The following is a 16117-nucleotide window of genomic DNA, read 5'->3' as shown; positions in this document are numbered from 1 at the left end:
AGTGATAAAGGTATGCAAAAAATTAACTTCAATTTGAATGTCTATAATTATTAAAAAAATGTTGAAGTTTGATTTAATCACGGCATGCCAGTTTTAGTTTATATTTTTATTTAAATTGTTGTGCCCGTAATTATATTTGTATTAAATAATTTTGTTTTTTTTTTTTTTTTTTTTTTAAATATTTTGAAGCTGTTTATAAAGGTTTTATTTTTCAATTTTAACTCCCAATGTTATTGTTGACGGTAAAGACTGAAGACCATAATATAGACTCACTACTATGAATGACAGAGATAACAAATAAAACAAGTAATAGTAGTAATTGACTTCAATATTATTATAGACAATTATTATAAAAATTATAAAATTTAATACATGATACAGTTCAGACAGATGAAACACATAATGATTTGAAATGCCGACTGGAACTATGATTAACCAGAAATTACAAACAGTCCTTTCTAAACATGATATTTATTTGTAATATTTCAAAAATATTAAAAGGAGAATAAGAAAACGTAAGTCATTTTAATACATCACTTACATGAGGTGACATGACGATTTAGAGAGTTTAATTTTAGTGTACAAAAATATATTGGCGCCAAATAGAAGATCATTCAAGTTAGTTTGAAAATATGTGAAAAAAAATCGCTGATTGTCCACTACAATTCTTATTTTGAAGGTAAAAACGTAATAATTTAAATACCTATAGCCCAAAAGATCTAAAATATAATATGTCAAATATTTATTTTTTACAGATGGTAAATAACAACTGTAACATTAAGTACATAAATAAAGAATTTTTTTTTTGTAAACCATTTTTAATTATTATTTTTTAATTTTAACAATTTTTTTAATAAAACCCTCGTACTTATAGACCATTTTTTTGAATTTTAATTACATATTTTTGCATTTTTTGAATTTTTATGCTTGCATTATTATTATTTATTACATATTTATTTGGTACCTACTATATAGTTTCATAATTATTTAACCAAATACTTTATACTATAGTAAACTAATATGACTGAATTATTTTATACGTGATGTTATGTGGGCATTACAATTTACATATAATTATAATATCCATTTTTTATACATGTTTATGTATTAAATTATAGTGTAAAGACTAAACAGTAGAATTTGGAAATATAAATTATTAGGTAATCCTACCGAATGAACCATACTTATACTGTAACAAATATTTTGAAATTGGATTAAAATATATATCGAGTTGATGGATTAAATTTTTGTTTGTGGAAACCTGATCGGTCTAATAAACTGAGCACTGTACCGTCCATGCAGTGTTTTTTAATATGGTAGCCGGTAGGTGCCTACTGTGAATTCTAAACCATATTTTAATTGAAATGTAACGTGCAGGTGTCGCAATGGATGGATGTATTATGAAATATTGTAATGTAAATTAAACTTTTTGTATGTATCATTATTGTATTATATCAATATATATATATAAATCAACAAATGAGAAAAAATATAACAAATATAAGTGTGAGGTTGTCCACCAATACTTTTGAAATCACTGGTCCGTCAGTTTTAATAGCAGTTCGGTATGATTGTTGTTTTGAAGTTCGCACTAATGAAAAAGTCATTGGGGCGTAGGATGACTATTGAATTGTCTGGGGGGTAAACAAAAAAATCATAGTTTTTTTCTTCGATGACAGCCGTTCGTCATCGACGCACAGTCCGTGTGTACACGCACGTACACGTTTGTTTATTTGACTTGGAAATAATAATAGTAATAATAATAACCAAAGCGTAAACGAACGGGAGAGAACGTATCGGGCAGGAAAAATGAATGAAAATAAATATGGGGTTCTTTTTCGATTCACCCCGCCGGCATTGTGATGAAAACAAATCCCGCTGAGAAAGCTATTGTTCAGCGGCCAGGTATTTATGGATACACCACATCTGTTTGATATTGACTATAGAACAGCACGTAATTAAATCGCGTACACATCGAAAATCGAAGCGTGCACGTCTATTTTACATGTATCGGCTGAAATATATCATATTGAAAAACCTCAATGTTTTTTTTTTTGAGTTAATTGTTAATGGTGACAGAAATATATGTAAAAATCCATGCTTTTTATGGTACGACGACAGCGCAGGACATGGCTCTGATGTACGCTTATTTTCGATGATGGTTTGCGTAATATCACTAATAAAAATCATTAATTTTGTCATTGAAATTTTTAAAAAATTTTCACATATTTCTGATTGCTGTTTGCCCGTTTATTGTTAATAATTAATAATAATAATAATGACTTAAAAAGTCGTTCGGGCAAGTGGGTACTGCTATGCTGTACAGTACATGTCAAATGGGTCTCACTGTGATAAATGTGTTCAATATAAATTCACCCAGTAAACATATTACGTATAATGTACGTTTATAATAAGGATAACTTTATACTTAGCTAATATTCGTAATAGGTACTATTTTAAAGTGAGTTATAGCTATGTAAAATATTTCAACTTTAAAATATTCATAACTCACTTTAAAATGATAATATCAATAAAAGCATATGACATTTTTTAGATAATATTCTTACCTTTACATTTTATAATAGGTAAATTATTAAATTAATTATATTAAAGCTAACATCACAAAATGTGTTCTGCTGAATGCAAACTTGCTATGATCTACATTAGTAAGACAGGGACAACACATGCGAGTATGACGTCCTCTTAATCAAAAATTTAATTTTGTAGAAATTTATGCCAATTATGAATAATTGTTCAATCTAATTTAGAAATATTTATAAATTAATTATAACATATGTTGTTTTAAATTTTAAATTTGAAAAAGATTTTTTATGGGTACAGTCGTACAGATTTATAGATAAGTGTATTCTTCCACCTCCTCCACTGGCCAATCTTAGATTTTTATTTATTATTTATTTATTATAAAATACTTTTATTAAATTTCTTTTATAAATACAAAAGAATATTGTGTTTTTAATGTAATCTGAAGTCTACATTAATTATAGAACAGATGCTTAGCCAAAAAAACTACCAAAAGTTTAAGTAATCATGACAAAATATCTTTGTACAAAATCATCTACAAAATTATCATTAAAAAAAAAATACAATTATTTTCAAATTCTTTAGCCAATGCAATCATGTACTGTGGACAAAAAGAAATTATTAAAAAAAAAAAAAAATAATTTGAATAAATTAAAATTAGTATTATTTTGATATATAATATTATGTCATACACACATATATTATAAATTATGACATACATATTAAATTATTGTAAATTAATAATTACTTGGTTGTTTCAATTATAAGCAGCGTCTACTACACAGCTATTCAACGATTAGTTAGATGTAATGAATACGCAATTGCCCAAGGATAAATTTGTAAGTAGTTATAGTTTAAAGTTGGAAAAACAAAACCATATTCTCAATCAAATGAATGAGTTTATTAAGACAATGAGAGTACATCAAAAGCAAAAATTATATAAGTGTGGAACTCGACCTAAAACAAAATTGCATAATGAACAAACGTTGATACCATTTCAAAAAGGTATTACATTATATTACATAAAGAAGATAAAAACATAATATAAGTAGATAGATAAAAATGCACTGTTTTTAGGTATACTTATATCAAATACATCATTAAGCCTCTTACTGCCAGATTTAAAAAATAGATATGATGACATTGAATATATAATGACCAGACGTCTTAACTAAGATGTCCTGGAAAATCTTTTCAGCTTTTTAAAAGAGATGATGTGTTCTGCATATCAACTAACATCCCTTGAATTTAAATATTGGTCAGTTCAAATACGTACATTAATCTAATTAATAATTTCAAAATATAATTTTTTTTATTTTGTAAATTAGTTTAAGATATTTCTTACTTGGTAAACATTCAAAAGCAGTATTTACTGAAAACTGCAGAGGATAGTAATGATGAATGTTTAGTCCATTGTTTATCAGGTAGTATTATTAAAGATGAAACTGCGATTACTTCAGATGATTTACCAGATAGCACTTTTGAGAATGCTGAAGAATTGGCTACAGTAGAATCTGGTTTAAGTTGTACTCAAATTGAAATTCCTTCAGAAAATATGGATTTACTAAATGGTTTGGAATCTGAAGTAGTGTTATTTAATAGGTAATATTAATAATAATAAAAACAAACCTAATAACTTAACTTAGACAATTTTATAATTATTTACCATCATATTTTTCTTAGTGTACACAGAGTAATAACATTGTCGAGAGATTGCTTAGAGTATGTATCTGGTTATATCGCTCATCGTTTTACAAATGAATTCCCATGGTTGGCAACAGGTACATGTTCCACAGCAGATAATGAAGATTCTAAAACTTGTACAGAACAGATCTCTAAAAAAAATTTAACAATACCTTCCTATGAGCTATTCAAATCTACAAAAAGATTGGAAGATCTGTTTAATAGATTTCATGGGAATAGCTTAAGCAAAGAACCAAAAATTATTAAGACAACCATTGAGATGCTACTTAAGAGATATGAAAATCATGAAGTTAGCTTGCAGAATGTCTTGTTCGTACAAGAATATTTACCAGGCTGAATTATCTAAATAAAAAATTATTGGAATTAGCCACAAAAAATAAAATTGAAAATCAAAGAAAACTAAAAAAATGTAGTGTTTTAAAATAAATAAATTTATGGTTTAATTTAGAGTTTAGAAATATAAAATTATCCATTTACTCAAAAATGTCTCATTAATATTCAAATAAGTTTCTTTACTGCTATATCCTAATTGTGCAGTAATTGGATAGTAAACTTCAGCAATAGTCTTCCAATCAGAGGTTTTAACAACTACGACCCTCACGGAAAATATTTGATTAGTACTTAGTACATTTTTAAAAAACATCAATCTAAGACTTATTTGGAATTGTTAATCTATGCAAAATGTTTTCTATTTGGATTGAACAACATGAACTAGCATGTCGATAAGACATCAGATGGAAATTGGAAATGTAGACTGTATAATATGGGGATTCGCTCTGATACAAAGTAAAACCATGGTTGGAATTTCCAAAATATTGTATAATTTTAAAGTTTTACAGTTTACACGAATCCCAAACAACAATTAACAAATGTTTAACTATGTTCAAATAAAAATTAACTATAGCAAATTAGAATGACAAACATGTTATTAGATAACAGCCTCGTAGATGATAATATTTTTATTGCGCACATGACGTCAGAGTCATGCGTATCAGAGCTGCGTGATCGTACCTGATCATTTCTATCATGTACCGATATAGTATTATAGTTATAACTTAATAAGTTATATGTGAATGAATTTTAGATTTTCAATAAAAGCATTTTTATTTTTGGAAAAATGAACCCTTTGTACGATCCGGTTGTTTTGTTACAGAAAACTCCATATAGGCGTTGGAATGCTGTAGATAAAAATGATTTAATTATGCAAGGTAAATTAACCCTTCATTTTACATGTTTGTCCACTAACAAAATAGGTTCTAAAGTATTTAGTAGATCATTTAATTCTAATGTATATAGTAAACATTCATGGTTGTGTGGCAGTTATTATCAACAAAAGTTATTTTGTTGGCCACGTTTGTTGTTGGGTCAAACAAAATCTGTTTGGGTTACAGAAAGCTACAATGACTTGAAATTTTTTACATATTTGTTGTAAAGGGGGTGTGGGGGAGGGCGGAGCTCCCCATAGGATAGCCTGTATTAGAACATGTTGCTTCCTCCAAAATTTAATACCAGAAACGCCACTGAGGTTAAAACCGCACAATTTTATTTGCAATTAAGTATCATTAACCAATTAATTTAAATTGAAACTATTAATGATATAGATTTTTTGGTATCAAAATGTATTATGTACAACTACAGTTTAATTGATAGGTAAATGTAATACTGTCTGACAAACATTTCAAACATTATATTCATTGTGTTTCATTTTCAGTGACCAGACCCCAGAAAATGTAAAGGACTTAATTAAAAAAAAACGAAATAATAAAATTAAACATAATTTTAAACTTTAACTTGGCCTTTGAATGGCAAGTTAAAGGTTTCATTAGTGATGAAAACAAACAAATACTTGACATGATGGATTTTATGAACAGCAATGTCTACAAGGCTGTAAACAAACTGTTCATAAATTTCATCAATTAATTAAACGAGTGGTGGAAAAATCTATATATAAACTTATATATAACATTGAATATATATAGAGGCATAGAGTAAGTATTAAAAACCGTATTTCACTACATTAATTAAATAATAAAAATTCATAGTAATTACATGCTCTATATTTATAATTAAAACATAGATATCTGGAAACAAATTGCTGCAAAATAATGTTGGACTCCGACAGGATGGTTGTTTTCAGCTTGTCTAGTCTGATATTAAAGGCAACCAGCTAAATAAAATGATCCTTTTGGTTTGCATACGCCAAGATATTTTATTTAATCGAACGCCTGAAAATACAGTAAGTATTTATTTTCTGGAATAAACTCTAATAATAATTAAAATGTATTAATCATATTAAAACATATTTTTTTTTTATTCTAGTTAAGTAGAATTTATCAACATGTTAAAATTATTATGGCAATTTTAAAAACAAATTTAATTGATAAATAAAATTAAAAATAACATTAAATGAGCTGGCAATGAAAAAAAAATTAAATACATAAAAAATATATCACCTATTACACAGCATAATCCCACATAATTCAAGAAACGTTAAAAAATTATAAAGAACTTAAAATAATATCTGAAATCATGAATACAACCGCCCAACACTACTTCAAAACAGCTGTCTTTTATTAAGTACATAATATTTTTGGTTTTAAGACACCATCATTGTTAACAAATTAAAATTGATTTATAGCTACATGTCTTATGTTTCAGCTTAAATCACGATTCAACAAAAACAGTAATACTCCATTTTCTGAACCCTTTAATAAAAATACCTTCAAAACTCTACAAAACAAAACATTCTTTATTAAAAAATTCTTAAATACCATCTGTGATGAACAAAACACCTCAATTTCTAAACTACCCGCAATATTAAACGAAAAAATAACAATATATAAAACATTATTAAAGAATTTATTAAAAAATCAACTGAAGGCATCAAGAAGGTCCAAATTTTCCGTTAGGTTTCCGTTTTTATAATATCGTAACAAATAGAGATACACATTACCAACATCTAATCAGATTACGGATACGGTTTTAACTTTATGAGTCCAATACTTCATATCGTAGGGATACAGTAAACCGACCAGATGATTGAGTGTCGCTTCTAGATTGTTCTGTGATAATTCAGTAATTACTAATTAACATATTTTGCTTAATTACGTTTTTTAAATTTTATGCCTATGTAATTTTACTGTAGGCTATAACAATAAATAAATTCATCAATAATATATTTACAGCTCCTAAAATATATGCACATGGTCCGGCCCAGAAAGCCGCGACCTGTTAAATATCGGAGAGAGCTATGGATGCTTGGTAGTGGTGACGAAAGAGGTGGCAGAGGCTGCGGCGCTGCCACCTATTAGATTGTTTTTTAAATAAAACATTTTTTACTTAATTTATATTAAAATTTATGTTTACATTTTTACGTAAGCGGACTTCACTAATGTATTGAATTACGATGGAAGTGTTTACTGGTTTAAAGAATATTTGGGTGATAATACTAGTTTGGTTTGCCATTGAAAAAATAATTGTAGTTTCTATGTGGCATTTACAAAGTACTTTTAAAAAAACTTTTTTTTAACACAAATTTACAAAATTTTAGTTAAGTTTATGACCATTAAATTCTACAGTATAAAATTTAATTAAATAACATTATAGAACAGATTAAATTAATAAAGTGAAAACAAATGCAACTTAGAAGAATTCTGACTGAACTTTGCACCAAATTTAAAAAAACAAAAATGTTTTAACCAATTTTTAGTATGTCAAATTTTTGTTGCATAGAATCATTATTTATTGTCATACCTAAGACTGTAACTTGTATAATTATATTATTATTATTATTATTATTATTATTAAAGTAACAGTGTCAATCGTAGTCTAAAAAACCAAGAAATTTGGTGCAAAAGAGAAATCTTCACTTACATCTTAAATAATTATATTTACTTGCCACGAAAAATTAAAATTTTTATGTAAGTCAGAAACGATATATATTGACGAAACTTTTCGTCCTGTCCAAGATTAGATTTGGACAGAACAAAATAAAAATATCATAATTGATTCTCGATACAAAGTCTGTAGAACCATTGTGTATCGAGATAATAAATTGTTACCCAAGTGTAAAATCCGTCGTTGGTTAGATTTAATGATCCGGACAGCGCGATTTGTATACTAACCCGGTATTTCAATTTAGTAAGAACTAATTTCACAACGCAATGATGTATACAACGAAAATTAACGTTACCTTCTGTTTTGGTTTAGATAACATCATTTAAATAAAATATTATTTAACCAAATACATTCTATTTGATGAGCAAATACATCAACGGTGTTCCTCCGCCAAGCAATTAAATTAATGAAACAAAATAAGTATACTTTAATTTAATTTACTTTGCATTTATTCATGATCATATACATATTTTTTTGTATCATAATAAACATGTTTTGTTTTTCACATTCAATAACTCATTACAAAATGAATACAAATAACTAATATTCATTAAACAACTATTAAAAGTTTATATAAAATTGCTGTGTATTGTCGTACTTCAGAATAATATGTGTATCACGCAAGTCTACAACAATCAATCATTACTCGCAAACCACACTCCATATCGGACAAGTGGACAAGTATCATGTATAACCAATTTTTGTCTATCGGACAAGCAGTGTTATACTTGTGACATATATATATATATATATATATATATATATATATATATATATAATATTATTTTATCTTCACTACATTCTGAACTAACCATAGTCAAGCTACGAAATATTTAACACCTGACTAATTACTGTAATTACAATATACAACAGTTATTTATTTTACTTGGTTTCAACACTTTCCAACGCACAAATTGGCATTTATTTATAAACGTAAGTCACTTTAAATGTAATATAATAAAATATGGATTAATTAATATACCTAATAGTATGAAGATTTTTTCCAAAATTGTCTACATTATAAAATGCTCATAACTTGCTTTAAAATTAAAATACAAACTTAATAACTTAAAAACTTAATAAAAAAAAGATCATTTTTTTCGAGATGAAAAGAAAAACCCGCGTTGAAGAAAACACGTACTCAGCTATTTATGTTTATGATATTACACAAGGCAGAAATGGTGAAGTATTTGTGGTCAAGTTGGTGAAAAATAGAATTGATGAGATGGTATTTGACGTGAAACACGCATAGAGAAAAGAGATAACATTGATCTAATTTATAAAAACTTTGATTCGATAACTTTTTACATGTAAGAGAAGGATTTCATTTTACGTATTTTGGTGATGGAATTAGAGTTGTTAATGCTAAAATAACGAAGCGATGGCATTCGAACTGGTCATATCTATTGTGTGAAGTTGACGTTAAACTCTATAAACTAACGAAGATTATAAGTAATCTTTTTTTCCAACGAACGAGCAAAGTATACGGGATATTTTCCCACATAGATGCGTCAAGCAAGTGGACCATTGTCCCCGCTTTTATTTAATCTGGCAGTAGACAATGGTCTCCTAGTTATACCAAAAACTGTTAGTTATACTGTTGGTCAGGCTGTAGTGAATGCGCTAGCTCTTACAGACGATGTGATTCTAATAGCTGGAATGCCAGAGGGATTGCAGAGAGCGTGGAAGTGTTCACGAATCGATAGGAGATAACAGATCTTAGGGTAAACCCGGCGTAGTTTGCGACTCTCTCCTTAGTGCCGACCGGACTGGACCGTAAGGCGAGGCTAGTCTCTTGGAAGTATTCCTCTCTCGGCACTTAACGTAACTTCCTTATGGTGGTATCTTGGCGTGGGTTTCGTAGGAAGTAAGATCGATGCCTTCGACGCCGCGTAGCATGTAACCGCCCTAAATCATAACTTATTGGAATCAATGAAGGCACAAATGTCATCAGCCATAGCAAGGGACTACTTAATTCTGAAATTCGTTCACGGACAAACGTTGGTCGGTCTCCGTACATAAGTTACGCAGTCTCGCACACGAGACGCGCTGTGCCGTCCGACATTGTCTAGACCTACCCGCTTCGTGCCCAAACGCATACATTCACTCGCCCACAACATCTGACTTCGTCCTCTCATTCTGAGAAACCGAGAAATAACACGACAGCGCGTGATGGAGTCGGATAGCGTCCCGGTCTAGCCGCGACAACATGATGGTATTCCCCAACTAACCTAACCTTCTTTTCTCACCGCCAATTAATGACCTTCCTCTACCTCTGAAACTTCCACTTCCGGGTAGGCAGTAAGTAATGACAGCCAGTTCTCCCAGGCGTTGCGCTGTTTTCTTTCTTTCCTAGTTAAACCAACGTGGTAAAAACCGGACGCTTAACATGGTTGTCGGCTGATAACCGACGTGAACGTAGGAAACTATTTTGATACTTTACTCTTATTGATCAGATTCGAACGCACCCCATTATAAATATTCTATTATTATTTTATTAACATACATGCATCCATGTATATCTTAGGATGGTTTAGATTCAAAAACTACACGATTAATTTTGACGAAAATTTCAAAGATGTCTACCTACCTCCTGAAAATACCTCAGTTAGCTATTTAATAAACATCGTGAGTAATCAAAATGCATGTAGTAGTTCTGAAATGGACGAAACGTTTATCATTTCTCCATAAAGAATTAGGGGGACATAATTTTCCGATTGCAAACGAATATATAACAAAAGGTACCTTACATTGTTTATTATATGTTTACATTTTTAAAGTATTTAATTAGTTTTACTTATCATTATAGGTGAAATGATTTCTCCATCATAAATAGCGGAAAAACACGCTAACAGCACTTGCTACTTGGGCCAATAGCGTATGCTAATCATAGTTGTTGCCCAAACTGTGATTATGTATCTAAACCCGATGGTAAAATTATTCTAAAGGCAATTGTAGGTATACAACAAGGCCATGAAATAACTGTTGAATACAGTAAAGATTATTTTGGTGGTAGGGAAAACAAATAGTTGTGTACATAATGTGATACGGTTAGGAATGTTGTTGACGATAGTAAGTTCATTAATCGTTAATATATATATATATATATATATATATATTATTATGATTTATTTACTTACTCTGTTTATCCTTAGTATGCAAGTCAGTGACGAATGATGCAGAAAATGCTGGTGAGAATTATTTCATTATTTTATTATTTTCATATAAGCAAATAAGTGTTATTTACTTTGTTTTAATTTGAAATTGAAAACCTAAAATACCTATAAAATACCTAAAAAATTCTTTTGAATTGATATTTATTTTTCTTTCAATATTCTTCCTAATATATAAATGTATTATTATTTTTATTAAAAAGGTGCAGAAATTATGACTAAATAATTAATACCATTGTGTTTTTATATTTTAGAGCTGAACGTTTATTCATCATCTAATAATGATGATAATGAGGAAGATTCGGATGACGATGAACAAGAAGGCTTAATAGGTATTTATTTTGATAAAATTAATTTTAATGTTTGTATTTAAGTTGTGTAATTTGTAATTTGTATCCTGTGTTTCTGCATAACATTTTTCCTCATATATGATGTATTAATTTTTTTAACTTTTTAGTGATTGACGGCTGTAATGATCAGAATAAAGTTAAAGATGATGTAATTTTGAATCAGTTTTCCAATAAATAAATGGTAATGTACTAAATGCGTGTATATCTTCATTGGTCGTATTTTTTTTAACTATTCATATGCGTATCATAATTTTTTTTTTACCAACAATATCACGATTATTGATTAGGTAAGTGATTAAATTAATATAATAAATAAAAATAAAATTGATAATGAATTATTGATTTTACTGATTATAATATAGTGGTTTATTAGTTACCAGTACCGCAATTGTCAACACACATTTTAATTTAATAATTTGGTTTTATTGTGTATTGTGATAATGTGAATATGTAATGATAACGTTAACTTTCAGAATTTTCAGATTTCGTATTCGTGTATGCTTAATTAAGATCTTTCTATTTCTGTATTAGTACTTACTAATTACTAGTTTACTTCTTAGTTCTAGTAGTTTTATATATCTTTAACTAACTACCTACCTATCATGGGAGATAAAAGATGTTTGGTTAAATTTATAAGTATAGTGAATCTGTTAAATTATTTTAGAGCTGACTCACAATGTTGTCAATTCATGGAGATGAGCCTATAAAAGCTGAGGAAGTGGTGGACGATCTGCCAAAAAAGCCCAACATTTTTTTATTTTAATGTGTTTTTATATAACTTTTTAAAATAGTTCAAAATTTGTAATTATGACGATTACGGGGGGTGTAGGGGCAGAGACCCCACTTTTGTATTCTAGTAAATTTTCAGAGCCCTCCTATCCCATAGAAAATTCCTGAGAACGCTACTGCCTCAAAATAAACGTAAAAGATAGATTTTGTTCGATAAAATAGACGATATGGGCCGGAATGAAATAAATAAAAAAATTAATTCAGTCTGGTTATGACACGAACTGCCAACTAATGATAAGAATGAATATCCATCTTTACCAAATTTCAAGTACACAACTTTTAAGGTCATAAAAAATTCTACTTTATTTCACCAAGCGCATAAGATGTAACGTGGTAACAAAACGTGATTACTCCATTTGCTGGCGACAACGTTATTTGTACGACATATGCAATACCCTAAAGCCTCATTCAAATGATGACATTTTTTTAAGAAATAACTGTATGACAGTAAACTGTCAATGTATGAACTATTGTTTATATTTTTGTCGTACACTTATCCAATTTCGGCGACACAACTCTCGTGACAATTTTTGTGCCGGTCTGAACATGTCCGAAATAACCGTCGACTGTGCAATTATCGACTGTCAGGTTTTTTGTTGAATCAAAACAGTTGACAGTCACGTTGTTTAGTTTTGTCTAGTGTTAATTAATAATAATAATTATATCACTGAAAAAAAAAAGTTTTACACTTTTTAAATACATTTTATTTATTTAAGTATAGTTTTTAACGAAATATTAAAAACTTAATATTATGTCTTCCTATACCATACCTTATAAAATTCACCAACAAATTTTATAAAATTACAATACTGGTTTGTTGTATATTTATTGTTAATAATGATAATAATAAGTACATTATTAATTTATACATGATGCAATACTATTATCACTAAGCCAAACTTGAAGGTATCATTTCCAGGTTTAGTAGACAACGGTTGTATTGTCATGGTAGTTCTCCATCTACTGATACAAAATAGTTCATAAATTCTTTTCTAACATCTTTTGCAGTTGCACTAAAATTTTTTGGTCCATTTCTATTTAAACTCAATAAACTACTGGTAGGCATCCCTCCAGAAGAAGTTCTCTCCATGTACCTGGTAGTATTTGACCATCGGAAGTTTCATGATCTAAACTTCCAAAGGGTGTGTACAATGATCTAGTGTTTTTCTTAGTAAGTAAATAATTATGAAAGCAAGTGATAACAAAAATTACACGATCAGCGTTATTTGGTTTAAGCATTATAGGTTTTCGTAAAACTCGAAAGACACTAGCTGCGATTCCAAACGCATTTTCCACAGTTTTTCTGGCTCTAGACAATCTATAATTGAAAACTCTATGAAGCATATTGTTCTTTGCAGTATCACGAGGAAAAGGTTTCAATAAATGAGGCTGTAAGCCAAAAGCAGAATCCCCGAGTATTACGTGTGGAACAGGTATACTTCCTCCAGGTAATTTTTGAGTTGGCATATGAAGTAATTGTTCTTCCAAATAAGGCGCAATTTCTGAACGTAAAAAAATACTGCTATCGTTATATCTGCCGTTGCAACCGATATATACTAATATAAACTTGTATTCGAAATCTACAACTGCCATTAATACAATGCTATGAAAACCTTTATAGTTATAAAATTCACTTCCAGAGTTGGGCGGTGCTTGTATCATTACGTGTTTTCCGTCAACAGCTCCAAAACACCGTGGAAAATTCCATTTTTGCATAAATCCATTACTAATTGTAATCCAATCTTCAATAGAATTTGAAGCCTATAAAATAACAATATTAACAATATAAAGGTATTAAATACCCTAGGATGATAAATTATCTCTATTCATAATCGTTTTTCTTCCTACATACAATGATTTATCATTGAATTCAAATATTTTAATACATGGGCATACTAAACGAGGTTCATTCGACACCTATGGCTCTATACATACAGCAGAGTGACTTTCCCGGGTTTTTTTTTATTTTAAATATGTAAATTGTATAAAAAATAATGTCAAATAATTATATTGGTAATAGGTACATAATAATATGCATTATTATTTTTTTTCGGGCTCAGTATAGTCAATAAAATCGAGAAGAAAATTAAGACGAATATAATATGACATTAAACGATACATCAACTAGTAATGAGCCAACTGAACCAATTGCTTTTGGTACTAAAAGTAATAAAAAGAAGACATTTTCATCTGAAAATTTATTGAGAAAAACTTATTCGGTTTTTTCTGAAAACGAAGACGACCTTGACGTGTTTGGATAATTTGTAACATCTGAGTTAAGAGGAATTCAAGCTGAGCATTTAAAAAAAAAAAGCTAAACGTCAAATCCAAAGAATTTTGTTGGACATCGCAGAGGAAGATGACTCAAATATGTCAACCACAAGTTTAATTCCTGTTCCTTCGACTTCATTCTCAAGCGTGAATTCTAATAGCAGTTACAATACAATATATACGTATAACAACTCAGATTATAATTTTATTGTAAACCAAGCTGTAACAGACATTCCAAACATGCCGAATAGTTTTAATACTGATATTTAAAATAACCCATAGTCCATACACTATAAAGTAAAGATTTAACTTTTTTTTAAATTTTTCTAATAATTTTTTTTTAACAAAAAGAATGTATTTATTTTAAGCTAATTTAAAAAGTATTTAAATAATAAATCATAATATAAATTGTAAACTGTAGAAGTATTTTTAGTACCTTTAAAAATCCTTTTTCTTGCAATACATATGACAGAGCTTGACAAACTTCAGGTACGATTCCACAAATGGTATTTGCTGGAATTCTATATAAATAGCTTAAACATGCATAAGAATCACCTAAAATATAATAAAAATGATAAAAAAAACTGCTAACTCGCTGAACAGATAAACATTGATAAAAATAAAAACTTAGTAAAATCAATGTTTAACATTGTAGTTGCCTTATTATTTTTATTATAATTACCAGTAGCCAAAAAACGAAGAGTCAACATCAATCGTTCACCAACACTTATTGCTTGACGCAATAATTTCTAGACCATTGGAGCAATCCACGAACTTAATTCTTCAAAATCTTCAGCAGACACCTTACAAAATTTCTCAGCCGTGGAGGGTCTTCCATTCTAAGTTCTCGGGATAATGCATTATACGCACCATGCAATTTTCTTCTTTGAATCCATTTACGTTCCCGCACACTTCTCGGCTTTTTTTGTTTTTTGCTCAAAAAATCGATAACAATAATAGCAGCTGCAATTTTTTTGCGCTTTGAAACCATTTTTACATAAACTCAAATGAGTCAAGGAACCAAAACCTTTACAAACTCAAAAAATTAAGTAAAAGTTAAAAAGTTAAAAAGTACTCCGCACTTTAACGATTATAATACACAGCATGTTGGTATGTTTCACATTAATTTCAAAAATATTTTACAGGCATCGTGTGAACAAACGTGAATTTTCTATCAGTACAGTGGCGTACATTTCTGTTTTTATACAAATGTTTTTGTGTCACGACAACAACTGTCACAACATTTGTCTCTAGTGAGAGTGGTTGTGAAAGATATTTCATACAGTAGAAATTTCTTTCATGACAAAATAGTCATCGTGTGAACGTGGCTGAACGACCATATTATATGGGTGGATACAACAATAAAATCTAATCGCGACGCATTCAACGAAG

The 16117-nt window shown here is 29.1% G+C and overlaps 1 protein-coding gene across 1 annotated transcript; it reads right to left on the bottom strand.

Annotated features, from left to right (window-relative positions):
- Window positions 1-13498: 13498 nt before the first annotated feature.
- On the bottom strand, window positions 13499-15716 carry LOC113557775. Its single transcript, XM_026963330.1, has 4 exons — window positions 15534-15716; window positions 15408-15474; window positions 15162-15280; window positions 13499-14215 (listed from the first exon to the last, which is right to left on the bottom strand). Exons 1-4 carry the CDS (start codon window positions 15714-15716, stop codon window positions 13499-13501), a joined length of 1086 nt encoding a protein of 361 aa, XP_026819131.1.
- Window positions 15717-16117: the final 401 nt, after the last annotated feature.

The sequence above is a fragment of the Rhopalosiphum maidis genome, chromosome 3 (genome assembly GCF_003676215.2).
Source record: "Rhopalosiphum maidis isolate BTI-1 chromosome 3, ASM367621v3, whole genome shotgun sequence".
Lineage (NCBI taxonomy): Eukaryota > Metazoa > Arthropoda > Insecta > Hemiptera > Aphididae > Rhopalosiphum > Rhopalosiphum maidis.
Note: the sequence above shows the minus strand (reverse complement) of the source record. Positions and strands in the feature narration are given on the sequence as shown.